This window comes from Sorex fumeus, unplaced genomic scaffold, assembly GCF_029834395.1.
Source record: "Sorex fumeus unplaced genomic scaffold, SorFum_2.1 ptg000009l, whole genome shotgun sequence".
Classification (NCBI taxonomy): domain Eukaryota; kingdom Metazoa; phylum Chordata; class Mammalia; order Eulipotyphla; family Soricidae; genus Sorex; species Sorex fumeus.
In genome coordinates this window covers 9,602,479-9,629,409 of record NW_026606066.1, presented here as the reverse complement: position 1 = coordinate 9,629,409, position 26,931 = coordinate 9,602,479, and the positions used below count along the sequence as shown (strand labels likewise).

The window sequence follows — 26,931 nt, the reverse complement described above, 5'->3', positions numbered from 1 at the left end:
GTCTAACCATCTCAAAGGTGGGCGGCCACGCATTCTTTTGATGTCCCCTGGAATCCAGTCAGTAACAGCTCTAGTCCAGTGTTCATTTCTAAGTCGCATTACGTGTCCGGCCCATCTGATTTTCGACACCTTGGGAAACGAGGCCGCATCCCTGATCTTCGATCATTGATGGAGGTTGGAACTCCGAATTCCTTCTCTCACTCGAGTGAAGCGTTATACTCCAAGCATAGCTCATTAGATTCCTTTTTGGATCATCTGAATAACATTCTTGTCCTGTTCTCATAGGGCCCAGGTCTCTGAGGCGTATATTAGTGCAGGAAAAACAGTAGAGTTGAAAAGATGTGCCCTGGAGCTGAAGGTTCTTGGTCCTCTTAACAACTTCTTCAATGCTCTTGAAGGCATTCCACGCTGCTCTCTTTCTCCTGCACAGTTCTGGCACCAAGTCATTCCTCATGTTGAGTTCTCAACCCAGGTACACATAACTGCTGCATTCGGAGATCTTCGTTCCATTGAAAGCAAATGGAATGTCAGAAACTAGTTTGTTTTTCATGAACATTGTCTTGGTGAGATTTAGCTGCAGTCCGACCTTTCTACATTCACGGTTGAAGTCGGCCAGCATTTGTGCCGCTCGGCTAATGTTGGTGTTATTAGAACAATGTCATCAGCGAAGTGGAGGTGGTGTTGTTGCTGACCGTCTATCTTCACTCCCATTTTTTCCCATTGCAATCCTTGCATGGTATTCTCGAGGGTGGCACCGAAGAGTTTCGGTGAAGTGGTATCACCCTGTGGAACACCTCTCTTTACATCAATGATCACTTCCTTGTAGAATGGTGATATCCTGGTGGTGAATCCGTAGTACAGCTCACAGAAGATCCTGATGTACTGAGTTTGAACTCCCTGTTTGACTAGGGCTTCAATGACTGCTTCAGTCTCAAGAGAATCAAAGGCCTTTAAATCGATGAATGTTAAACAGAGCAGCATCTTGAACTCTCACAAAACCTCAATGAGCTTGGACACTGTGTGGATATGGTCCATTGTGCTGAATCCTTTTCAGAACCCGGCTTGCTCTCATGGTTGTCCTTCATCTAGTGTTCTACCTATTCCATTCAGGATGACTCGAGTGAACAACTTGTAGAGGATGGACAATAGGCAGATCAGGAGATGGTTGCCGATGCTGTGGATTTCTCCCTTCTTGTACAACAGAACAGTTCTGCTGGTTTTCCATTGGGACAGAACCTTGCATTCAGACAGGTAGCGTGTGAAGAGCCAAGCCAGTGTATTGACAAGTACTGACAAGATTCTTCAGGTGTTTGGGTCTGACTTTGTCTGAACCAGGTGCTGTGTGCTTCTTTACTGATGAAATGGCGTGTCATATTTCAGAAGGGAGAACATTAGGAATGACATATCCATCCTGCAGAATTTGGTATATGGGCAGGTGGATGTGCCTATCGAAGAGATCCGAGTAGAAGTCATGGATAATCTTCTCCATTGCCCCTCTGGAAGATTTTATAGATTCATCAGGATGTCAGAGGGCAGTCATCTTGGTCTTATAGTTGGCGAAGGACAGGCAGATGTTGCAAATGCTTTTTCCAGCTTCTGTTGCATGGGCCAACATAGCTGCTTTTCTCTTTAAGGTCTTCCTTTATTGCCTCTCTGCACATTTTTGTGAGCTCAGATGCTAGTTTGTCATTGCCTGAGACTTGAGCCAAACCACTTTGGTGAATGAGCTCGAGAGTTTCTGAAGACAGACATCTCTTTGTGACTTTCCCACTCTCGGCATTCCTCGCACAGTCATGGATGTGCTGAACCAGTTGTATTCCTCCTTGATGTTGTCAACAATGGCATCTTCCCATGTTGCCGTAATAGTGCCAAAGAGCTCCCAGTCAGTGGTCTTTCTGGGAGTTTTCTTCTTAACTTTGCAGCCCTTTTCCCCCGCTCCATAAAGTAGAATTTTACATGAAGGACACAGTGGTTCGATTCCATTTGAATCGACCAAACAGCAACATTGGTCAGGAAAAACCATCGATTGAATATGATGTGGTCTGTTTTGTTGTGGAACTTACCACTAGGAGACTCCCATATCCAGCGTTTAGATTTAGCCTTCTGTAACTGTGAATTACCATGGATAGTCTTGGTTGATGTGATGAACTTACTCTCTCACCTTGTTCATTCAACTCTAAGCCATGGTTCCTGATGTGGGGTTCTTCAGGCGACCTTCTTGGTCCTATCTTGGCATTAAAATCGCTGACAATGATCTTTTAGAAGGTGTGGTCTTCCTTATAGAACTTCTCCAGCTCCATGTAGAACTCAGTTTCTCCTTCATCGTAATTGGACGTTGGTGCATAGACAACAAAGATAGAAACTGCTGGCAGTGAGCCACGTCTATTCAAGCATAAGCATCTGGTTTGGGTTGTTAGGCATTCGAATGAATCAATGCTCATGGCCAAGTTCGTGTTGACAAGGATATGTATATAAGAACAATCTGGAAAAGGATTCTATTCTCAGTGACATAAAAAAGGAACAAATGTTTTATAAAAAATTTAACTGAAGAAGTCAAAGATCTACTCAATTAAAATTATGATATTAAAAGAAATAGAACTCACTAAGATATAGAAACATTCTTTTAACTCATGGATTGGAAGAATTAATGTGACTAAAATGATAGTCTGTGTAAAGCATTGAGATACAATATAGATTCATTGCAACCTCTCTCAGAATACCAATGACACACTAAACAGAACTAGAACAAAAAAATATCATGAAATTTCTTTGGTACTCTGAAAGAATTTGAAGAGCAAAATCATCTCTGAGGAAAAAGAGTTAAAATGGAGATACCATGCTCAACACTACACTGCAAAGTAATAGTAATTATAAAGTAATAGTAATTTCTAAAAACACTACAAAGTAGTAGTAATTAGTATAGTATTGAAGTAAAAAAGACAAACTAATCAATGGAACATAAATAAAAATCCAGAAATAAAACCATATGTATAAGGACATGAAATTTACAACAACACTGACGAGAGCCTACATGGAGAATGGAATGTTTCCTAAGAAATATTAGTCAGAAAACATGACATGCAAAAGAATAAAATTAGACCATTACCTAGAATTACCAAGTATGGTAATGCATTTAAAATAGATGAGTTATTAGGATGTTAGGCCTGAAACCACAAAATACATAGAAGAAAACATAGGTCATATACTTATAGGTATATTTGAGGACTCAACTCAAGGGAAACTAAAGATAACATAATCATATACCAAACCATGGACAAAGAAACTTGCATCAGGGAAACCAGATCTGGCATAGCTCCACGGTACAGTTATGTTTTGTAAGGCTTTGAGTTCCGTTGACACTGCCCCACATGTCAAACCTGACCCCAGAAGTATTGCCTCTTGGATTCCCTGTTGCCACACCAAAGTGTGAAATCTCCCATGCACTGCACTTAAGTGTTTGAGCACCACAGATAAAGTGTGTGCGACCCCTGGTCATCAAAGCAATAACGAAGGGAGTGGAATGGAAGGTGAAAAAGAGAACAGCTTAGTAAAGTTAAAAAATAAAGGAACTTGCAACAAAATGAAGACACTATCTAAGTGGGAAAAAAATTTTGTATGCCCAAGATGGGATAAAATCCAAAATTATTTACAATAGTCAAGATTTAGGAATGATCTGAGTACACATTAGTATATGTTTATAGCATATAGAAGATGTGGCATATATCCACAAAATGTGTTGTGAATATTCATCTGGTTGCATCAATGTATTATTGTTGGTATTATGATTAGTGAAATAGGCCAAAGAAAGTAGCCAAAAGACCTTGTAATTTCATCAATATTTGGTATATAGAATAAAAAACAGCTCAACTTAGTAGAACAACAACAACAACAAAAAAACTTCTGGACTGTGAGACAAATTAATTTTACCAGAAGCATGGTGGAAAGGGAATTGGGACATTTGGAATAGAGGGGACAACTTTGTGTCAAAGTAATTATATTTAAGTGGGGAACTCACTGTAATACACATCCAGTTGATTTGTAGTAATGCATACCTGGAACTTATAATCCAGTTACTTTAATTTTAAAATGGTAAAAAGTTTCATGCATGAACATCCTGTATCATTATGTCCTTCATTAGCTCCATAAAGAGTAAGGATGGGGGCTCTTTTTCCTCAGTGTTTTTACCTGGAGTACTGGCAGGCAACACATTGCAGAGTGCAGACATTATTCATGAAATGAATAAGTAAATGTTCTCCAAGAATGGGCTGTTGAAAAATGTGTAGAATATAGCATAGAAACATGACAAGTGCTTCGGAGAATTTTAAAAACCTTGTGCTTTTGTTTTTCTAAGCCTAATTTTGTCTCCAATTGTCACATGGTGTGACTAGTTGTAACTACAGCCTGCTCCAAATCTCTTTTGCTCAAAGACTTTACCAACTATCTAATGCGCATACTGTGTCATTATACATCATAGATGTGAAAGTTTGGTGACACATTTCAAATTTCTACAATGTTTGAAATGAGTTGATTTATGGTTGTATTCTCTTTTTCTCTTTCTCTTTACTGAAGCTTCGCCAAATGCCCCCAGACTTGGACCCATGGAGCTCACTGTTGTTATTAGTGTCCCAGTTTGTCTCCTGTCCATACTGACAGTGCTGACAATATGGGTATGCCAAAGACGGCAGTGCACATACAGAAGGAAGAAGAGACAGAATGTGGAGGAACCCCTCTCTGAGTGCAATCTGGTAAACGCTGGAAAAACTCTCAAAGATCTGATTTACGATGTGACTGCCTCTGGGTCTGGCTCCGGTACGTCTCCTAGTTCATTTTTCAGTAGGAAAACTAGTTTTAAATGAGCATAAACAGAATTCTGTCATTTTAAATGTTTGATATGGTACATGGTAAGTTTGGTTACAGAAATTTGTTTTAGGATTTGATGAAGAGAAAAACTGTCATGGTCTAAGATTTCTCTCAGTTGCCCTTAGGTATTCAGATTCTTTCATATTACTTGAGTTTATTCTAATGCCAGAGTTTCTATTCTCTCTCTCTCCTTTACCTCATTAGAGTTAGTGATAGCATTATTCTGTTGGTCATGATTCCTGGGCAGAATATGTTATTGTACAGAAGGAGTTGAGTTATTAGAAATGATATTACTTTCCCAAGTTGTTTCTAAGGCCAACTTTGTGGTTCTGAAGATCTTGAGAACATATAAGCACCTTCTAAGATATGTGTAAAAAGGGAATAGAGGCATCTGATCTGAAATTAAATGCAAGGATGTATTCTTAAAGCCTCAGAAGGCAAGATTAAAGGAAGCAGCACTGCATTCTTGTGCTGGCTTTTGCTGCTGGAGTTGGTTCTGTGATAACTCTTCCTCTTTTATGGAACTCAGAACTCTTCAGGAAATAATTCAAAGTGACCAGCTTAGATTATGGCCCAAATGAGTCTTTTTCATATCACAGAGCAACTAAGGGCTTCTGGTGTTTCTAATGACAGGCGTTTCCCTTGTAACAGCAAACTCTAAAGTGGTAGAGGATTCCCTGCCTTGAGAAAAGTCAGTGATGGTGTCCCAGAATTGTGAACTAACTAAGGTAAAGTAAGCTCTTCAGGAGCCCCTGTATTCTCTCTTGCTTTGGAAGGCTCATTAGAGATGATCATATAAAACACATTTTGAGGAACTTTCCTTCTCCTGTCATTCAGGAATATCCAGGCAGACAAAATCAATGGAGCAGGTGACAGAGGATTGTTAGGTATGTAGGAACATCTGTCTCTCACGTAAAGCAACTCAGACTCATGCATATTCATCAAAGAGAGGCCCGTGTATGCTCTCTGGAGAGCCCAGACAGTGAGTTGCATCTGGTGCAAGATGGACTGCCTATCACTTAACTTAATTTTAATGTTCCCACCACTGTACAAATGTAGGGATGTGTTTTCAGCGAGGACACATTGGAAAGATTGTCTCCAAACTACAAAGTTTACACAGCTGAAATCCAATAAAAATATTGGACATTTTGAGATTTTTAAACTGGAGACTGGCCTAGTATGACAAAGTAGTCATTAACCAGAGTATAAAATGAAAAATACCGTTTTCGGTGTATTTGTGTAATTTTACACAATCTGGATTTATTGCCTTTAACTTCTAAAATCTCTTTTAAATGATGGTACTAGAGAGATAATACAGTGAGAGGTAAAGGCACTGGCTTTGCACACCGTTAGTCAATCAGAATTCAATTCTGGCACCACATACAGTCTTCTGAGCCCTATCAGAAGTGACCCTTGAGCATGGCCGGATGTGGCTCCAAAACTAAAGTCTCTTTTTAAAAAAGAAAGTTGTACAGGTACTAAGCCTGGATGATTTCTTCAATGACCCATTTGAAAAAGTGTTTTAGTTATTATTTCTTAAAGCCTGGCTATAGGTGTTTGGAAGTGACCACTGCTAAAAGCTGGTGACTCAGTAGCCAGAGACATTGGGTCTCTCTGCAATAAGACTTCTTTTATAAAATATTATGTGTAGGAAAGAAATCAAGAGGTTATTTTTCCCTTATACTTTTCTTAATTGGCCAGCAATAACAGAGAGGAACTTTCGGCTGGAGAGATAGCTCAAAGGGCTGAGAGTGTGCTTTGAATTTAGGAGACCTACATTTGAAACTGCAGTTTTCTGAACACTGATAGATGTGATCCCAAACTATCCTTTACACCTTCACACACACAGACACACACATACACACACAGAACTTCTGAAAAGTAAAATTTGTGAAGCTTGTTCCCATCTTTTTTTTTTTTATATTATTGAATCACCGTGAGATAGTTACAAGCTTTCATGTTTGGGTTACAGTCCCACAATGATCAAACACCCATCTCTCCCTTGTTCCCATCTTTGATCAGGAACAAATTTTGGAGAAAATAACTTTTGAGAAAAAATAATTTATGATGTTATAATATTTTATTTGACTTTCGGGACTGCACTGTGTCTCACATGGCTTCCAAGAGACCAGATAGGTTACTGCTATTATCCCCCTGTGGTATAATACTTCTGAGATAGTGATACTAATGGAAGGTGTCTTTCAATACGAGCAATACCAGCTTCTCCCTGAGCAAAGTATTGGAAAGGAAGAATGAAAGGAACCTACAAGGAAAGGTAGAGTCCGTGAATCTTAAAGTGAAATATCTGAGTCACTGTCACTGTCCTCCCGTTGTTCATCAATTTGCTTAAGCGGGCCCAGTAACGTCTCCATTGTGACAATTGTTACTCTGTTTGGCATACTGAATACGTAGCTTGCCAGGCTTTGCCGTGCGGGCGAGATACTCTCGGTAGCTTGCCAGGCTCTCCAAGAGGGGCGGAGGAATTGAACTCGGGTCGGCCATGTTGGCCGCTTGTGCTATCGGCCAAATATCTAAGTATATAACACAATATTTACTCATATTTTGGGTAGTTTCTTTGAAAGATACTAAAGCAACATTCATGGTTGGACTGTCTCAATTTGATTGCTGCTCAGAGTCCTTTAGAAGATGTTGTCCGACATGGTCTTTGGCATTGATCTGTTTGGCATTTGGAAACATTGGCTTATCTAGTTCTCTAACCAGTTGTAATGTTGTGTGTAGCCAGAGGAGTTTATACGTGTGTATGTGTACAAGACAAGGAAGGGAGGAGGGAGAAGGAGGTTTCAGTTTGGCTTAGAAATTTTTAGTACAGATATCACTGCCTGGCCCAACAATAAAACTGACTGTCGCCTACAAAAATAGCTCTTGTAGTTAAAAGTGTCTTTAACAGGAATGGAGATTAAATGGGGAAAGAGTAAGAGTGTTGACCTCCAGGGTTTTAGTTGTCAGTTTGCCTCCCAGAATAGCATATTCCTGAGTAAGTCTTTGATGACTGTGAGACCCATATTTTCTCTTCTCTAAAGTGGTAAAATTGAAACAAGTAATCACAGAAAAACTTTCTGGCCATGGGGCTTTGTGACTAATTGGTGGAACCCATAAAAGCAATTTGTAGTCTGTGCTTATTTAGCCTTAGTGGGTGGTTCTTATGCAGGTGAGAACATTTGAGTAAACCATTGCTCATCTGAAGAGCAGAGGCCAAAGCCTGCCAGAGATTACAGTGTTACTGCTGTGAGATATTTCTCACTATCAAGCATAATGACAACAAATGAACATAACTTTCCAAAATGAATGTACACTGTCTTCTTTTTAAGTATTTTTCTCCCAAGAGCAATCAGTTATGAAAATTAAGAATTAAGAATTAATTTTCTTAATAAATTAAAAATTAAATTCATGATTCATCAAATTAGAAAAAATATCACAGTTCACCAATATTCCACTAAATAGAAATAACCATCATCGAAGTTAATATATTTTCTATTCAGCTTAGTGTGCATATTTTAATAGCTAGTTATCTAGAAGAATAGCATTGACTATGCTACTTTCCTTGCAAAAATATTTCCCCATGTATTAAAAAAGAGTTCTTCATATACAGTGGTACTGACCTTTTCTTGGTTTTGTTGTTCTTCATATGAAGTAATCTGTCCTAAGACATAATTTAATGTCTTAGGCTAACCGTCAGTGTATATAGCATAGCAGATACTATGATAAGTACTTAGCATTCCCATTAACTCTTTCTTTATCCATATAAGACATTAAGTAATAGTATAATCCTATAATTTTTTAGTTTTTCAGACAAGGAAGCTGAAGCTCAGAGTTCAGTAACAACCATGGTTACAAGTACACAGCTAGCAAGTCAACTCACATGTTTCTTATTGATGCTCTTATATCATTGAACTATTTGACAATTTTTCTTTATTCTGAAAATTTTTATAATTTTCCTAGTAATGATAATAATGAATTAAGAATTTTTACATAAACTTTTCTTTATTTTATATTAAATCTTTAGGATAGACTTATAGAAGTATAATGCTTGGTTCAATGCATATAAGCATTTTAGTTATAAAGATCAGAATATTTTTATACTTTTTAATTCTAGAAAATATCTATTTGATATTTTATGAAACTATGCTTTGCTTTTAAGATAACATAATTATCTTGCTTAATAATTGAATTTTTTTAATTTCCAAGGAATTCTTCTGATTCCCCAGTTGTACTAGGAACCAGACATTTTGTTTTAGAGTAACTAAAAAGAAAGTGTATTAACAATGTATATGAGTATGTGTGTATATTTAAACAGTGCATTTAGTAACCTGACCAGTTCTATGGTAAACCAGAAGGATTTGTAATAACCCTAGAAAATCAGGCTGCTGCTACAGATACCTATGTTTGAAATTTTTTTTGCAAATATTAGAAGAAAAATACATATGAGTAATATTATAATAATGGTGCATATTTTTTCAACATTGGTAAAATTACCAACTAGCATAAATGTTTATTTTTCAATTGAAAATAATTATCATTACAGTTATTTTCTGGTACTTGTTTTTAATCATCACTTTCATCTTTTCTTTGGTTAGGTCTACCTCTGTTGGTCCAGAGAACAATTGCAAGGACAATTGTCCTTCAGGAAATAGTGGGAAAAGGTAGATTTGGTGAGGTCTGGCATGGTAGATGGTGTGGAGAAGATGTGGCTGTGAAAATATTCTCCTCCAGAGATGAAAGATCTTGGTTTCGAGAAGCAGAAATTTATCAGACTGTTATGCTGAGACATGAAAACATTCTTGGTTTCATCGCTGCTGACAACAAAGGTATTTTCAATCTTTGTGGGTTGATCAAGTAAAAATGTTATTACAAGATGAGAAAAAAAATTTTTTTCATTGCATTTAAACCAAAATAAAAGTTAAATTTTCTTCATGAAAGAAAGTGATTTTCCTTTCTCCATAGATAAATATCCATAGCCATACAATAAAGCAGATCAAAGAAGTGATAGAAATCATGATGATTTTTAAACTATCAACTATTACCAGGTTGATAGTTTAAAATTTTCATGACTTTCATGGCATAGGAGCCAACCAATAAAAATAGAAGCTAGCTACAGCTGAGAGAACCTTTAGGTTCTAGGCTTTACCCCGTTAGTAGTTGCTGGGTCATAAAGAGCTTTCAAGGTCATGGGTATGGGGGTGAGTGTCCCTTTAAGTATCTTGAGCGATGGAATGTCCAGAGCACATTTTGAATACCAGCTAGTAGCAAACCAAGTACAGAAATATTGTAGTATTTTAGTAATTGGCATTGGCATACCAATGAATGCTACAGGCACATTCACCTTTTCTGGGACTATACTGTATACCTGTATAAAATTCAAGTTTTCACACACTTTACCAGAATGTCATCAAGCAAGATACTTTCAGTGAAATTTCTATTAATTTATATTGAGTATAATTGGTGTCTCGAGGTTAACATTAACAATATATTTTTTTTAAATATCGTGGAAAAGAGTTCATCAACTTTCTGCTACTTAAACCATTTTTCTTAAAATGTTGAATATGTACCAAGAAATCAGGATATAAAGATTCTGGATTTCTTTGCTCTTTTTTATTCATTTTTAAGTAACTTTTGCTCCTTTGTTGTGTCTTAGTTTTCATAACAAAGGGAGCAGGGAAAAATATGAGAAAAACTTGATCTAGTCCAATTTTTTCCCTCAAATTAGTAGTACTCATAAATAAACATTGTAAATGCTAAAAAGTAAATTTTATGTGAATATCATAGAATTATTTATTAAAATTAAAAATATACATTATTTTGAATATTAATTTTTATAGGGTTACCATGAAAATTTTCATTATTAACTTGATACCAAAAGGGAAGCTTACCATTATTTTAAATTTTGACTACAATTCAGGTTTATTTCTGATTTACTTGGGAAAAAGTAAAGAAAGCTAAGGTGAACTTTAAAAAGGTGTTTCATTCCAATTTTTTAACTACTTAAGGTTTGAAAATATATTCAAACTATTGAAAATGAGACTTTTTTGTTAGCGTCTCTTAAGAACTTCTAATTTTCCTTTGTAAGGTTGAGTTAAACTACCTACTAGAAGGTTGTCAAACCAGTAATGATGGTAGTTATGGGCTGATTTAATCACAATATTTGGATTTTAAAAATGTATGCAAAGGAGAGATCATATCTTTGATTTTTACTTCAATTTAGCTAGATTATTTGTTAATGACTTGGTGCACCATTCTGAGGGATCTATCATACCACTTTCATCTTCATGCATTTCTCTATCTTTTGCAAGAGTATGAATTTACTTTTCTCTCAAACGTCAGACAAAAATATTGAAATTAGAGGACAAAGGTGATAAGCAAGGAGACAAATATGCATAAGGGTTAATTTTATATGTGGTGAGTTTATAAATCTATTTTATTAAATCATGTTGAGTTTAGCATTCTGAGGAAATTTTATTATTATCCAGCCTTGGAAATAAATACTTAGATAATAAGGAGCGCCTATACATTAAGAACTTGTTACTATATGTTCATCTTAGCTTCTTCCCTCAGAGCTTCTCCACTTTTCAAGACTGCTGCAGACTATTGTATATACTTTATTACAAAAAACGAAAGCTAACTACAAGGGATTTTTTAAAAAAATTTTTATTAGCGAAACACCATGAGGTACAGTTGTAGACTTACAAATTTTTGTGCTTGGGTTTCAGTTATACAATGATCCAGTACCTATCCCTCCACCTAGAAAAGTTTAATTTTAGTTTCTCTTCTGCTGAAAATCTTTTGTAAGTTGGACCAGCTGTTTTTTGATGAATTAAAATATTTAAGCATGTCTGGTAGTTATGTTTTGCTTTTAAGATACACTTTGAAGAAAAATCATCAGCTTCATATTTTAAACAGTTAAACCTGGACATTCTTAGCTTGCTATAGCTTTTAGGATAGTCATAATACATTGTGCAAAATTTTTATATTTCTTTTTGATTAGTGCAATCTTTATAAAAGCTCACAGTAATTTATAATATAACACTGAGTATAAATGCATCTCTCAGTAATTTCTCTTTTAAGTGGCTGCTATTCCCAACAGGTATTAATATAGAGGGAAGGTGAATGGAGTTTTTAGAATCACTGCCTCACAGCTTCCCATAACTATGTTGGATACCTGTAATAGCTTCTAAAATAATTTCAGAAATTCATTGAGGAGTTTTACTTTACTAACTCAGAATGTGAGCATTATCACTGAGGGAATTAACTGCTTTGACAGCAATACAAATTTGCTTTAAACACTGACATTTGTTAAAGGCTTTGTATTCTTTTTCAATGTGTATGTTCAGCACAGAATCATTTTTTTCTTCTAGATAATGGAACTTGGACTCAGCTTTGGCTTGTCTCTGAATACCATGAACAGGGCTCCTTATATGACTATTTGAATAGAAACATAGTAACAGTGGCTGGGATGATCAAGCTGGCACTTTCCATAGCTAGTGGTCTGGCCCACCTTCACATGGAAATTGTTGGTACACAAGGTATGTGTTTTCTTTCTTTTTTTCTCCTTGATAGCACTCTACAGTGCTGTCTTCCCATTGTTCATCGATTTGCTCGAGTGGGCACCAGTAACGTCTCCATTGTGAGACTTGTTACTGTTTTTGGCATATTGAATACGTCAGAGGTAGGTTGCCAGGCTCTGCTGTGTGGGCGGGATACTCTCAGTAACTTGCTGGGCTCTCTGAGAGGGGCAGAGGAATCGAACCCAGGTCGGCCATGTGCAAGGCAAATGCCCTACCTGCTCTGCTATCACTCCAGCCCAATAATAATAATAATAATAATAATAATAATAATAATATTGTAAATATAAACAATATAATATAAAATAATAAATATGAAATAATTATTATGTAATAATAATTATTCTCCTTGATATGAACTCTAAATTGTATTTTATTTATATTATAATAGTCATTTCAAGTCTAAAGTAATTCTAAAGGCATTCTAGAGGGTAGGGCCCTTAGCTTGCACATGACTAACTCTGTATGACTCCCAGCACATGTATGATTCCCTGAGTACCTCCAGGAGTAATCCTTGAGCATAGAACCAGGAGTAACTCTGAGCACTACCAGGTGTGCACCCCTTTTTCCTAAAAGCACTCTATATACCTAAATATATTGTCATAATACAGCCAAACCATATATACACATCATTTTGTATATTACTCAAAATAATATTTTTAGTTCTTCTGTGTTTGCCATTTAACAATATATGGAGAGTTCTTGCTTTGGGGTCACATGTTGTATTTTCAGATAATACAAATTTAAATGCTTACTCTTGATAATTAGTATGTTTTAAAAGGGTAATGTAATCTTAAATATTTGTATGCCATATTGAAGGTCAAATAATACCCACTGCTTTATTTATTTAGGTTAATACGGAATTGTCTCTTAAAGGAAAAGTAATTTAGGAAGGATTGTACCTTTCACATTTGGATTCATGATCCCTATAAACTCTTTAAAAATTATGAGGAACCCAAAAGTTTCTATATATGTGGTTTTTAACTATCAGTAATTATCATGTAACTAAAATTGAGAAAAATATATGGTGTGTTAATTTACTTAAAATAAGAACAATTAAACAATTAAAAACTAACAGAAATCCCAGTCTTGTAAAAATAATGGTTTTATTTTCCTTTCTTTTGCAAATTTCTTTAGTATCTGGCATAATGACTAATATTTGGGTGCAGGAAGGAATCCATAGCAGTACATTGGGCTTACTTCTGGCTCTGTGCTTAGGTATTGCTCCTAGTGGAGCATGAGAAACTATATGTGGTGTCAGGGAGCAAACCAAGGTCAGGAGCATGAAAGGCAAGCACCTTACCTCCTGAACTATCAGGTTCAGTGTCTGATTTTTTGTTCTGTCTATTCTGTTATTTTGGGCTGATATATGTAAAGAAAAGTGATGTCGTAGAAAAGAAAGTAAAGGATCCTTAAAATTCACACTGTAAACTCTGTTAATTCCAACTCAAAAATAAAAAAAGTCATGAAGTCTTAGACCTCAGGGGGTAAATAGAGTTATAGTACCCTCTGTAGACAAAACCATGAATTACAGGGGCAAAACCCCACACAGTCCTGGGTTCCAGTCATGGCTCTGCCTCCTGTTAATTATATGCCTGTGGGCAGAAAAACGTGTCTACACGAACTCTAGAATAAGGCCTAACTCCAGGCCAGCTGGTGATTGAGGACAGAGGGACATAGTATAGGTGAAGTTGAAAAAGAGTATCATATTCCTACTGAAGTCTTCAGGCCACGTTTGAGAATAATAAATGCAGGGTGCTAGAAATGTGAAACTTGTTTTGTAAGAGAATATTTACTTGGTTCTCACATGAACATAAAAGTGCTATTAACTTTCCCCATTTATCCAGCACATGCCTATTAATGGCTTCCAACTGTCACCTAGCACTAAAAGTATTGGTGTCACTGTGATGAGTAATAGATCATCATTGTCCTATGATGTTTTCAGGCCAGTACAAGAGAAAGATAATTAAACATGTGTATAAACAAGCAAGAGAATGTCCACTGTGATAAGAGCTGTAAATAAGTGCAGATTAGAGATATTCTATTAGGAATGACTTGGAATGCAGAATACGTGGTCAGAGTAGACCTCAATTAGAAAGAGATGTTTGTGTAAAGTGTTTAAAATGATTTATTTTGGAGAGATTTAGTCATCAATAACAACAACAATAAATGTGAATGTTTTTCTTGTGTTTCTTAGGTAAACCTGCTATTGCTCATCGAGATATAAAATCCAAAAATATCCTAGTGAAAAAGTGTGAAACTTGTGCCATAGCAGATTTAGGGTTGGCTGTGAAACATGACTCAATACTGAATACGATTGACATACCTCAGAATCCTAAAGTAGGAACTAAAAGGTTAGTATGTACTAAGACCTGTGACTTGCTTAGAATCATGAATGCTTGGTTGTGTACATAGCGAGGATTCATGTTCAAATGGGAGATTTTTAGTGGCCCCTAAGCAAAACATATTCTTTAAGTCACTGAGAAGTCTATGGCATTCTGGTTATAAACCAAGATGTGTTGGTGTTTTGGTCATAGAGATAGCAGTCATTAGAGAGAGTAGTCCAGTGAAGAAAGAACAATGTTGGAAGAGAGATGATATAATATTGTTAATGTGCTACATTTTGAGAATTTGTTTTTTAACAGAAAAAAAGGGAAAAAAAGCATTATACAGCTACTCCAAAGCCTTTATACATCAGAAATGTAAAAATTTAGGACTAGTTCTTTGTGTTCAGTTTCTAAGCAATGAATGTAGCATCTATTAAATTATGCAGGATGAGGGACTCAAATATGATAAAATATACTATATTTTCATTAATGTATTTCCCAATATTTCAAAATAATATCTAACATTGTATGTGTTTACATAAGTTTTGCTTATCCTTAAGTCACCCATACTTAAATATATTGAAATAATAAATTTAGGCACAATTCTCACATTCAAGGAACGAGATTTCTAAAAGTTCAGAGCAACAATGATAGAATCAATATATCACCCATGTATAAGGATAGGCTGATTTATAATGAGATTTTTTGGGGGTTTTCTTTGTTATAGCTCTATGGCCAACATACTTTCATTTCATTTTATTTGAGTTTCAGGCTCTTATGCTACACTGGAATAGTGCCAGGGTTATTGACCTTAAATTAGAAACAACTGAAACAATTTTTTGAAATTGTTAAAGGCCGTTGAGAGTAGAGAATTTCTAAGCTAGTATTCTTGGTCTCTGAGTCATATTTGAGATTCCAGGTCAATCCCTCTGAGACTTTCTCAGAGGTTCCCTGGAAGACTGGTTCCCTGGTTCCCTGGGAGACTTCACTGAAGACCTAGTGATACTTTGGGATAGTTCATTCACAATGGATAGTCAAGAGAGACTATTGTTTCCCCTATAAACAGAAAATTTAACTTACCCACCCAAATATCCTTCTGTTAGGCACCCTTGTGGAAGGCTCATGTAACTAGATTGCTTCAGCAGATCTAAAACTTTAAAATGGTTCAGGGAGGATATTGAGCCCTCACTTGAGGGTTCTGAAAAATCCTCAATCTCTCAGGACAGCCAGACTCAGTCTCACCACATTGACTAGATAACTTCAATTAGTCCTGTTCAAAGAAAGTGCTCATTTTCTTGGAGTCATCATATAATATGTATACAGTTTTTAGCACCAATATAAATAAAATTGTGCATTCAGAGAAAGTATTTGTGGAATGTCACTGAGCACTGTTGAAATACAAGCTCACTGTAATGAATAAAACCTGCTCTTTGTCCTCAAGGAAACCTGGGTAGCTGTAAACTATTGGTAGAAATTGCATTTTCTCTCTCCTCATAAGAGCTTTGCTTATGGAATAATACCCCTGGCTTGTACTTGCCAGAATTTGACTTCTCGCACATATACTTTAATAATGAGTAGAATGACCTCTAGATTTGATAACTGTATTATTTAATTTTATTCTATCTGTAGTTCAGACCTACCTGTAAAATTGATGTAAGCTATCCTAATTTATATTTCATATCAGGGTTTAAGGTTATATTTTACAAGACTGCTAAGAAAGTGACACACAGAATCTAAAATGTGCATGTTTTTGAAGGTATATGGCTCCTGAAATGCTTGATGACACGATGAATGTGAATATCTTTGAGTCCTTCAAACGTGCTGACATCTATTCTGTTGGTCTGGTTTACTGGGAAATAGCCCGGAGGTGTTCAGTTGGAGGTAAGTTTCCAGATATATTATTTCTGGCTTCTTTCCTTAATGGCCTGAATATAAGTCAAAATTTTCTACTTTATTCATAAGCACCGGATTAAGTCATCTGTACATATTTCAAAGAATACTGCTAAATCGTAAGAACACCTTTCAGTTCTTTCTCTCCAGTGGTGGTAGTGGAGTATCCTGCAGATAATGATATTTTACATTACAATTATTTCTTAGGCGGGGGTGACAGTTCTGATCATTCCATAGTTATACATTCTGAAGCACGTGAAACAATTTTTTGGAGTTTGTATGTAGTTTGCTCGAGCGGGCCCAGTAACATCTCCATTGGAGACTTTGTTGTTACTGTCCCTACTTAATGTTAGAAATAAAAGCCAGGAACATTAAATGACTTACCAAAGCTGTAGGATTTGAAGTGTTATTGACAAGGGGTGTGTGTGTGTGTGTATGTGTGTGTGTGTGTGTGTGTGTGTAGTCTGTTTCTTTCTTGTATTGACAAATATGTGGACATTAGAGGTTAGAGTAGAGGTTGAAGTCAAGTGAAGATTAACTCCAACTTTACTGTTCCTGGCATGGCCTGGCAACTTCCTGAATGTCTAACTCTAGGCAAGTTATTTGGTTTTAATTTATTTACCTGTAAAACAAAGAAAATAATAAAGCTGATCCTTTGGGCTTTGAGGATTTAGTGAGTTATCTCAATTCATTCTTGAGGTGTGTTAGTGCAGAGCATGATCATACAGCTGGCGTTGTTAAACAGCTACCAATTGTTCACATTATATTTTGATGCTGTTTTGCTTAAGATAAATATTTTAAAAGTCCTAAAATCTTTTAAAAATATTAAAACCTTATGAAGTTAAAATTGTATTTGAAAGCAAAACTACATTTTCACCATTCATTTGTGGACGAGAGAGTAAAGCATTCAGGAAGCTGAAACTTCACACAAACAGTGAGCTTAGGGTTGGGAGATTCCAGATCTGCTCCTCTTGAAGATTGAGAAAATTTATGGCACTCTTTTACCTCAGTTTCTTCATTCTATGAGCCAGGGAAAATATGCTATCTTCTTTAGTTTGTGGTTTTGTGAAAAGATAAGTTAAAACATTTTAAAGGGCTTACTTAGGACAGTGCTTGGTAAATAACAATTTTCAAATATGTTTATTTACAGCATTTTTTATTTAAAATCTAATTTGACAAAAAATTTTAAGATTGAAAAGTTTTTATTGATATTTGTGTAGATATATTGTTTAATTTTCTTCAGTTGTCAAAATAGTAATTTAATTAAAATGATATGGTTTCTTTTTAATATTGTAACACATTTTAAACATTATATTTTGTGTTGTATATATATATATATATATATATATATATATATATATATACGGGCTGGAGCGATAGCACAGCAGGTAGGGCATTTGCCTTGCACACAGCCAACATGGCCGACCTGAGTTCAATTCCTCTGCCCCTCTTGGAGAGCCTGGCAAGCTACCGAGAGTATCTTGCCCGCATGGCAAAGCCTGGCAAGCTACCCTTGACGTATTCAATATGCCAAACACAGTAACAAGTCTCACAATGTTACTGGGCCTGCTCGAGCAAATCGATGAGCAATGGGAGGACAGTGACAGTGATATATACATACAAAATATATATGTATGAATATGCACAAAATATGTATATATGTGTGTATATATGTATATATCTCAAATGATCTTGGGAGTTAGGAGTTTGGCGACATACAGTGGTTCCTCGGGGACTTTTCTTGGCTCTGTGCTCAGAGTTGCAGCTGGTAGTATTTAGGAAAACATAGGTGGTGCTAGGGAACAATCCTGGGTCAGCAGGATGCCAGGCAAGTGCCTTACTTCCTCTATTTTCTCTCAGGGGTCTCACTCAAATGATTTGGAAATTTCATTTTTGAATTTAAATAATGTTTTAGTTAAGGTCACGTTTGTATGTTTGAGATTTTAAAAACATTTCCTTCATGTCAAAGTGTTCATCTTCAATTATTTAAAAGTTGTTTCAAAATTATTTTGAAAATTTTATTTGATGAAAGAAACACATCTTTATTCACAGAGCAGTGAGACTGTACTATAACTTTCACAGTGAAGCAAAATTAGGCATTATTCTCAAAGTACATGATAGCAAAAGTATTTATATAATTTTCATAATCTTAGGTTATAATAAAATAAATAAGGCCCTCCCGTTGATCGTCGATTTGCTCGAGCGGGCCCAGTAACGTCTCCATTGGAGACTTTGTTGTTACTGTGTCTGGCATATCGAATACTCTCGGTAGCTTGCCGGGCTCTCCGAGAGGGGTGGAGGAATCGAACTCGGGTCAGCCATGTTGGCCGCTTGTAAGGCGAACGCCCTACCCGTTAGGTATTAAAATAATACAACTGTAATATGTATATATAATTGCATATTAGTGATGTATGATTATATAAGTGCATGTCTTTTATAGCAGTTTATTTAATATCAACATAATATAATTTTCAAAATTATATTTTTGTAATATAAAATTTTATAAATATATATAATAACTATTTAACTGAGTATTTTAAAGTTGTCATGCTGGAAATCTGACTTTCTATTTTTCCAGGAAATGGAATTTTAGGGAAATTGGTAAAAGTTTAGTAAAAATATTTTAAATTGGTAAAAAAATGATAAAAAATTTCCATTTTACCACCTGTGATTTAATTGGCATTGTTTTGAAATTAGCATCTTTGTTTATTATTTTTGTCAGAAGTTATGCCAGTGCCTTTTTCAGATTAATAGGATGTTGTTTTTAAAAATTATGTAAGTAATATTGCATATAGGTTTTAGATTTAAAGCATAATATATCATCTTCTTATACTAATTTATGATCACCACTAAATTTTGCTAATTTCTCATAGGAATAGTCGAGGACTACCAGTTGCCTTATTATGACATGGTGCCTTCAGATCCCTCAATAGAGGAAATGAGGAAGGTTGTTTGTGACCAGAAGTTTCGGCCAAGTATCCCAAACCAGTGGCAAAGCTGTGAGGTAAGGTTATGGCCTTATGTAAAACTTTCCTTTAGTTTTTAAGTAAAACATCAGAGAAAAGTTTCAGAGAGCATATAGTTATGTCTCAGTCTAAGATTACAATTCTTCCTATGTAGGTAAATGGCTTTGTAAGAGTTCAGCAGGATTTTGTGCATTTTTTTTAGTTGTATGTGTCTATACTGCTATATTACATCGTAGTAACAATCCCTGAAATCATAGTGGCTAATTACAAATAAACTTTATTTCTTGCAATTCAAAGAATCCTGTGGTTTAGGGAACTTTCAGTGACATCTCTGTTCTCTTTGGTGACTCAATAATCTGCTGACTTTTATCTTGGGATGCTGCTTTCTCAACAATTTCCAGAGTTCTGGGTTAGAAGAGGATCCAGAGGGTCAAACAATATGTCTTCGATGCTTTGACTCCAAGTAACTTGCATCACCTCTACTTATATGACCAGAGTCTGGAAATTGTGGGAGCACAGGCAGACTTGGTGGGTAGTCAATGCCGTTGCCACACAGAGGATTATAGTTTCATTCATCATCAACCTTTAGTAAATATTTACTGATCCCTAACTTGATATAGTCTGAGTTTATTCTCTCTCATATAATAATTACCTATGACAACAACCATTGTTTATCACCTTTTTCCGAACAACAATTATATATTGGACACAGAATAAATGGTGACTGTTAATGCTCAGTGTGTATATGTTTCTTTCTCACAAGGAGAAGGTGAGTGAGGGCAATTAACCATAAAAGTCACTACAGAGCAGCTTTAATATTTCAATTAAAGTTATTACTATATATCTTATGCATTATTAAATATAATACTTGAGGTTTTCTTTAAGTGACATTGCTTAGTTGGCTTTGTCATAGTAATTATTTTATTATATGAATTATTTTTTGCTTCTTCCCCCTTCCATGTTTTGTTCAACTACTTTTTTATTTAATGCAGGATTTGTTTTGGTACTTCTATTCTGTGGAGATATTTTAGCAACATAGTTATGACTCCAAGTAACTTGCATCACCAAGTAACTCCAAGTAACTCCAAGTTACTGTCATTTTTCTAAAACAGAAACATTGAAATTAAAATTTTAGAGTATTAATGTTATATAGATGAAAGAATGTATATTCAAATCAAAAGTCTAATTATAAAATGAAATCCAGTGAATTTTATTATCAAGTTTGAAAACTAGGACAGTTCCAATATCTTCAAAGATTCCTTATCTCTCTGGGATTGTAGTTATTTATTACTTTTAAGTTAATAATATTAAATAAATACTTAATTATTTTGATTTTATTTTATACTCAGTGTATAATGAATTTGTACACTGACATATATGTTGCTAACGTTTGTGTATTTGTGTTATGTTTTATACTTTGTATTATGTCACTGAAAGTAGGTATTTTTTCACCTATTTAGAGAGTGAGAATGAGAGAGAAAGCTGTAATCTGTTAATGTCACTTGTTTAAAGGAATACCATTGTATGAATATTATTTCTTTTTATCACTCTACTCCTGATTGTAATGAATGGAGTGATTTCTAGTTTCTTTAAAATCATGTTGCAGTGTTTGAGAATAAGAATTTGTTTAGGAACTTGGAGGTGGAGAGATAGCATAGCAGGAAAGACACTCATATTGCACACAATGACCCAGGTTCAATCCCCAGCACTAACTAGGTCTCTTGAGTTCTAACAGCAGGAATTCCTTAGGGACAGAATAAATCCTTAGTCCAACTGAATGTGACCCCCATACAAAAAACACACACAGACACAGACACACCCACATTATTTAGGGAATGTTACTATAGATGAATTGTATGGAATACACACATAGAGGTTTATGGCTCCAAATGATAAATCTGGTCCTTGTTCTTGTTCTTTGTGTCTTACTATAGTTTCAATAACTTCCTGTATAAACTTTGTTGAAAATGGTGATAGTGGGTATATATTTTAATCTTTAGAACTTGATGTGTTTCTTTTTTTAATATGATGTTTTTTGAGGCATTCTTTGAAAAATCTTAATTGGGTTTAAAGAATATGACTTTAAAAATTTAAATTTTTATTTTATGTAGTTGATATAATATGGTTATAACAGTTTAGCCCACTTGAGCAAATGGGTTAACAAGGCGAAGACAGTGCTACAATGCTACATTTTAAGTACATTGCTGATATATGGAATTTTTACCCATTATTCCAAATATAAAAATTTAGTACCATTTAGTACTACATCTTTTCACCATATTTGCTGCCAATTTTTAAAAACTCATTGGACACATTTTTAGATTTGAACTTTTCTTTCTATCTTGTCTCTTTGCCACCATATTTGTGCCCTAGGAAGTATCTCTTACTTATCTCCCAGCTTATTGATTCTAGTTTCATATTTGTTTTCTCAGCCATCTAATCAATCCATGTAGTTTGGAAATCTCTTACGTATATTCTATGTCAAGAATTTTATTTGATGCTTTTTCCTTTTTAAAAAATGCGATATTGGGCTTGAGAGATAGTACAGTGGGTAGGGTGCTTGCTTTTGCATGCTGCAAACTCGGGCTTGACCCCCGGCATCCCATATGGTCCCCTGAGCACCCAGGAGTAATTCCTGAGTTTATAGCCAGGAGTAGTCCATGAACATCAGTCAGGTCTCCCAAAACTAAAACCAAACTAAAATAAAATTAAAAAAAGTGAAAAATAAGGTTTTATTGTTGATTTGTACTTTAGATTTCCTCCTTGCTTTCATAAAATGTATTTTACCTATTTTGTGTTTTATACACTTAAATTCTCTTTAAACTTTTTATGTGTATGGTTTAACTGCTTATTGTTTCCAGTGACTATTGTGTATAATCATTTGTTTTATCATGTGTTTACAAATTTTTATTATTAACTCAATTGTATTGTACCTTTGTAAGACTGGGCTTGACTTTTTCTCTTTATCAAAACCTGAGATTTGAAAATTTTTTCTCACAAAGTGACTTTCTTGGGGAGATTCTTCTTTAGACTCAGGAATTTTTTTTTTAACAGCTTGATCTGAACCTTCTGGGAGTTTTGTGCTGTGCTTCCCGTCTTTCAACTATTGAATATCTATTTTGAAATTCTTCTCTATGAGATCAGCAGATGCCAACAGACAAGCTACCTGCTTCAGGGATTTCTTAAATTTCTCTGAATAGATTAAGTCTAATCCTTTTACTCTCAAAGTGTTTGTCTTAGTTATACACTAGTTCAGAAATTTTAGTATTTTTTACTGTTATTGTGGTATAACTTTTATAGGTCAAGTGAAAACTTTTAGCCTAGAACTTGATGAAGTTTTAGACATGTATACACTTGTTGCATTCAGCTGAAATCCAGAGCAAGATATAGAAACTTTCTAAACCATCTCAATATACCTCCCTTTTTTTTTACTCTTTCAAGTTCCTATTTGAGGACAGTACTTTCATATTTACTAAAATCATTATGCTGAGTTTTCAATGCAGAGTAGCCTCTTAGGTTAATAGGACATGACCCCAATCTTCTTCCCATATTATTTAAAGTTTTATATTTCTTCACTACAATTTGGCATCAATTACTAGGCTTGTTTTGCCTTTTTACTTAATTTTGTGTGGTTGACTAAGGTCTTTGATAATTTTCTTTCTAAAATCTTTGATATTTTTCTTTCTTAAAGGCGCTCCGAGTCATGGGGAGAATAATGCGTGAGTGTTGGTATGCCAATGGGGCAGCTCGCCTGACTGCCCTTCGTATTAAGAAGACCATCTCTCAACTTTGTGTAAAAGAGGACTGCAAAGTTTAATGATAACAGTTGTATTCAAAAGCAGTTGTTTGCAGTTGTCTTTCCATTTGGCATCTTTATGTGAATGTTTTGCTATTGTTTTTTTGTTTTGTTTTGTTTTTGTTTCTTTTTTTTGCTCTACCTCAGAGATACTGCATTACAGTGTTCTAGTGTCCAAATGTGGCATGGCCAAAAACTCTAAAGTCAAGCACGGTCAGGCATTGATGTCCTTCAATTTTCATGATGTCTTTCATTTCACTTTGACAAACCACACATCAGCTCACACCTTTATCTAATATGAAAGATATTATGGAGGTACAAAATAAGCTATGTAAAATAGTTAAAGTAATTAAGGTTTTATTTCACTTGAACCAAAAGCACATGAACGAATAGACGAAAATGTTTTGACTTTTTTCTGAGATGAAAATATTCATCAAAAATATGAATCAGTATATTCTATGTAAACAAAACTTTAGCTGATGCATTCTATGCTTTTTCTCTATTATTTAAATTAAGTAGGATTTAAAAGTCTAAATACTGTCCTGAACATATGAAATATGTAAAAGTGGACCTGCTTTGCAGAAAGATGGAAACAAGGTCAACATTTTACTTCCTCATTTTCTTCTCCCCTCTTTCTTTCCTGTTTATAATCTACCAGCAGCCCCTTGGAGGGGGATAGTTTGAAAGCTGTATTCAATATTATTCCCTTTCACTAACAAATTAAACCTCTGACATCTTGAAATGTTCCAAAGTCACATAGCTAGTGACAGAGCTGGGACACTGCCAAAATCTTTTTTATATAGAAATTTCAGTCATCCTATTAGTTAGATGAATATTAAGGTTTTCTGAACACTTCTAGAGATAAGTTAGGTGTAAGGGTCTTCTGTTAGATTTCTAGATGCATTCCTGAAATTCCTCCTGCTTTTGTACACATACATTTAAAAGAGAATAGAAAAGAGAAAGGAAACAAATATTTTCTGAAAAAATTAAAGAAACTTAATAAATAAAGCAAACCCTACAGAGGGTATCAGTCATAATAAACATATATTCCTGACCCTTTCAAAATGAAAGGGTGGGTGCAGATGATAATTTGGTGACTCATGGTAGTTTATAATCTCCTTCTTGTATGGAAGTGATGGACTATGAGTATGCAAAGAACATTATATATTTCCTTTAAATCTATAATTGTACTTTGGTGAAGGAGAGCTAATATGGCTTCTTATATTGTTTTAAAGCATTGTTCACCCAATCTTTCACACTGAGCACTTTTTAAGCTTAGATGATCTAAGTTTGATCTTGGAATCAAACATTATTTTTGGTAGGTAGGTTCTTAGATAATGACATCACAATTAGTTTATCAAGTACTTTGAGGAGTTAAGAAATATTACTTGAATTTCATTATACTGGATTTCCCAAATTATTAGACCGTGAAACCCTTTTTATTAAGAGAAGGGAAAGCCTTTACTAGCCTGAATTTTGGTGTTTTATAAAGCACAACTTGGGGAACAGTGTTGTGAAGGATATTTCTATGTATTTTCACATAGAGCACAATCTAATAATTATAATTTGTTTCACTATGGAAGTATGTTACTGAACCCCTCTTCTTTGGATGGGGTTGAGACATCAGATACCACTGTGGTTTGTACATATTTCACTCTCATTTAAGAGATTATTCATTCATTTCGTAATGATGGTGTGCGCCATATATTCCTTGCCCTGGTCTTGGGTGAGTTAGGGAAATTAAAACAGAATAGTTCCTCCCCTCAGGAATCTAAAAGTATAATGTGAGGATGGTGACATGTGTGTGGGTGGTTGGGAAAGAAAGTAAATCAAAAGACACAACGTAGAATGTATTGATTTCTTTATGATAGGTCTTAAAAATTACTTTCAGTGTGCAACAGATTAAAAATTATTTGTATTTGGTTATTCCAAAATATCTAATTATATAATCAGTTTTTGAGAGTTTATCTGTGAAGGAATTTCAAAAAGTTTACGAGAGTGAAGTACTCCTGGTAGTGCTTATTTCCTTGATTTCTTCTAGATTGTATTTGCATGTATGAATATGAAATTATTTATTTACTATAGTTTTAAAAAACAAGAATAATAATTCCCTTTTATTCACATGTACAGGGTAAAAATTATTGTTTAATTTTTAAGAGAAAGTTTTCCCATTTTTATTATTTATCATTATGTTTTATAATTTATTTGAGGATGTCCAAATGTAATTTTATATTTATACTCCACTTTCATCCTACAGAAATACGTAAATTCATATATATTAAAATATTTTTCCTGTTTTCTTTTTGAGGGGGTGTATGTATGTGTTGGTTAACTATAATTTCTAACTAAATTGTCTTATATTTTAATTAACAAGTATATTTTTTAAGAAATGGAGAAGATGGAAAAAATGACAAAAGCTAAAAGTTCTAATTTTTTTCTTAATTCTCAAAATGATTATAAAATAGAAAATACTGACAAAACTTAGATAAAGTTTAGAGCACAAGATAAATTTTCTGTATATACCTATGCTGTTAAACTTGTTTCTTTGATGGAGTCTGATTTTGTAATATTTATTTCTTTTGAGTGTCTTTATAACCAAAAAATACTCTTCCTAGACTCTAACTACCAGTGTTCTCTGCTTTTTTTCAAATATTTTGGGTACAATGTAAAGCTTGGTAAAATGCTATTTATGGCAACAACGTCAATAATTCAGCATGAATTTATTGCCTTATAAGCTATGCATTTAAGCGTGTAATTGGTACAGATTCTGTTGTGTGTTCCATTCTGTGTCTAAAATATTTGGCATGTCACATCTAGAATTCTTAATTTATGTTCTGAAAGTTAAGTGAAACATGACTGTGTCGTGCACTATTTTAGGCATAGTACTTGCTTTTCATCTTGATACTTTCAATTAACTTTGCATTTTAAATTTCCAAGATTGTATGAAAATAGTAACCTGAGTACAGTGTCTGAAGAACTCAAGATCAGTTTTTATTTTAAAATGAAAATATAGAGAGATTTATTAGGCTACAAGTTTCATCATAATTATTATTTTTGAGTATTTCTATAGTTGAAGTATTAAAGAAAACAACTATTTCTACTGTACTAGAATTTCGCCACCATGTGACTTCTTGGAGCAGAGACAACTCAGGAATATCGGAAGAATTTATGCAAAAGCATCAGGGAACCGTCTTCAAAAATCATTTGAAAGCAAGAAGCCCACTTTTACTATTATGAAAAGTTCAAATTAAAATGGATTGTCAGAGAATTTGATTATTTCAAATAAACATAAAAACATAGTTATTTAGATAAATTTATTTAAAGGATAAATATTTTTTTCCTGAGGAAATTAAGGTAATAGTATCAAATGAAAAAAGTTGATCATAGTTAATGTATTCGATATAATTCCTTTAAATAAATTTACAAATACAACATTTAAGTTACTTGGGAATACTAAGATTTAGTATCTTAAAATAGCAGCTTTGTGGTTTTCAAAGAATTTTTAAATATGTTTG

General features: G+C 34.5%; 1 protein-coding gene across 1 annotated transcript in view; it reads left to right on the top strand.

The window, feature by feature from the left end:
* The window catches only part of ACVR1C (activin A receptor type 1C), an 87,511-nt gene extending 60,913 nt beyond the window's left edge, over positions 1-26,598 (top strand). The window contains exons 3-9 of the mRNA XM_056110389.1: positions 4,570-4,809; positions 9,456-9,686; positions 12,231-12,398; positions 14,635-14,791; positions 16,521-16,645; positions 19,528-19,658; positions 23,312-26,598. Of these exons, the coding sequence (XP_055966364.1) occupies positions 4,570-4,809; positions 9,456-9,686; positions 12,231-12,398; positions 14,635-14,791; positions 16,521-16,645; positions 19,528-19,658; positions 23,312-23,437 (1,178 nt within the window). The 3' untranslated portion in view covers positions 23,438-26,598. The remainder of the gene's footprint in view (positions 1-4,569; positions 4,810-9,455; positions 9,687-12,230; positions 12,399-14,634; positions 14,792-16,520; positions 16,646-19,527; positions 19,659-23,311) is intronic.
* The last annotated feature ends 333 nt before the right edge of the window (positions 26,599-26,931 follow it).